This window comes from Crocuta crocuta, unplaced genomic scaffold (assembly GCF_008692635.1).
Source record: "Crocuta crocuta isolate KB4526 unplaced genomic scaffold, BGI_CrCroc_1.0 scaffold29, whole genome shotgun sequence".
Taxonomy (NCBI): Eukaryota; Metazoa; Chordata; class Mammalia; order Carnivora; family Hyaenidae; genus Crocuta; species Crocuta crocuta.
This window is the reverse complement of record NW_027533280.1, coordinates 4217413-4218012: the sequence shown is the minus strand read 5'-3', so window position 1 is coordinate 4218012 and position 600 is coordinate 4217413. Positions and strand designations below refer to the sequence as shown.

General features: G+C 57.7%; 1 protein-coding gene across 1 annotated transcript in view; it reads right to left on the bottom strand.

The window, feature by feature from the left end:
- ANAPC5 (anaphase promoting complex subunit 5) overlaps positions 1-255 on the bottom strand; it is a 41360-nt gene extending 41105 nt beyond the window's left edge. The window contains exon 1 of the mRNA XM_077748010.1: positions 1-255. Within this exon, the coding sequence (XP_077604136.1) occupies positions 1-178 (178 nt within the window). The 5' untranslated portion in view covers positions 179-255.
- Positions 256-600: the final 345 nt, after the last annotated feature.

Here is a 600-nt window from a genome sequence, read left to right as displayed (position 1 = left end):
GCCTCCTCAGCTCCATGAGGCTGACTGCGCCCTCGCCCGTGCGGCCCATCTCGTTCAGCAGCACCAGCACCGCGATCTTATACGGAGTCACCCAGTCCTTGATGCCGAACACGTTGGCGTGCACTACCCCGTTGGTCATCATGGGGTTGAAGTAGAGGCTCTCGTGGACGCTGGCCATGGCGCCCCGGGACTAAGCCCAGGAGCCCAGCCGAGCGCCGGGTTCCCGCTTGAAACACACCGCAGCCCGCCCCAGGCCTCAGCTCGCCCGCGCCGCAGCCCAGGATACGGGCATCCTCGCCGTCGGCCAATCAGAGAGGCCAGACCAGAGCACGTGGAACGACTACAGCCAATCAGAATGTCCAGGAGTGCTGTGCAGGGTGGGGTAAAGGCGGTGTACTTAAAGATTGAGTCCCTACAGAAACTCGAGTGAAAGGAGCAGGTTCCGGGGTGACTTGGGATGGGACCGTGAAAAGGAGGTGACGCTTGAGAACCGAAGCTGAACAGGTTGTGGTGAGGCGACTGCCCATTTGTTTAATTCGAAAACAGTTAAAATTGAATTTTGAGGCGAAGCAAATTACATTTGTACCTTTAAAATCTGTA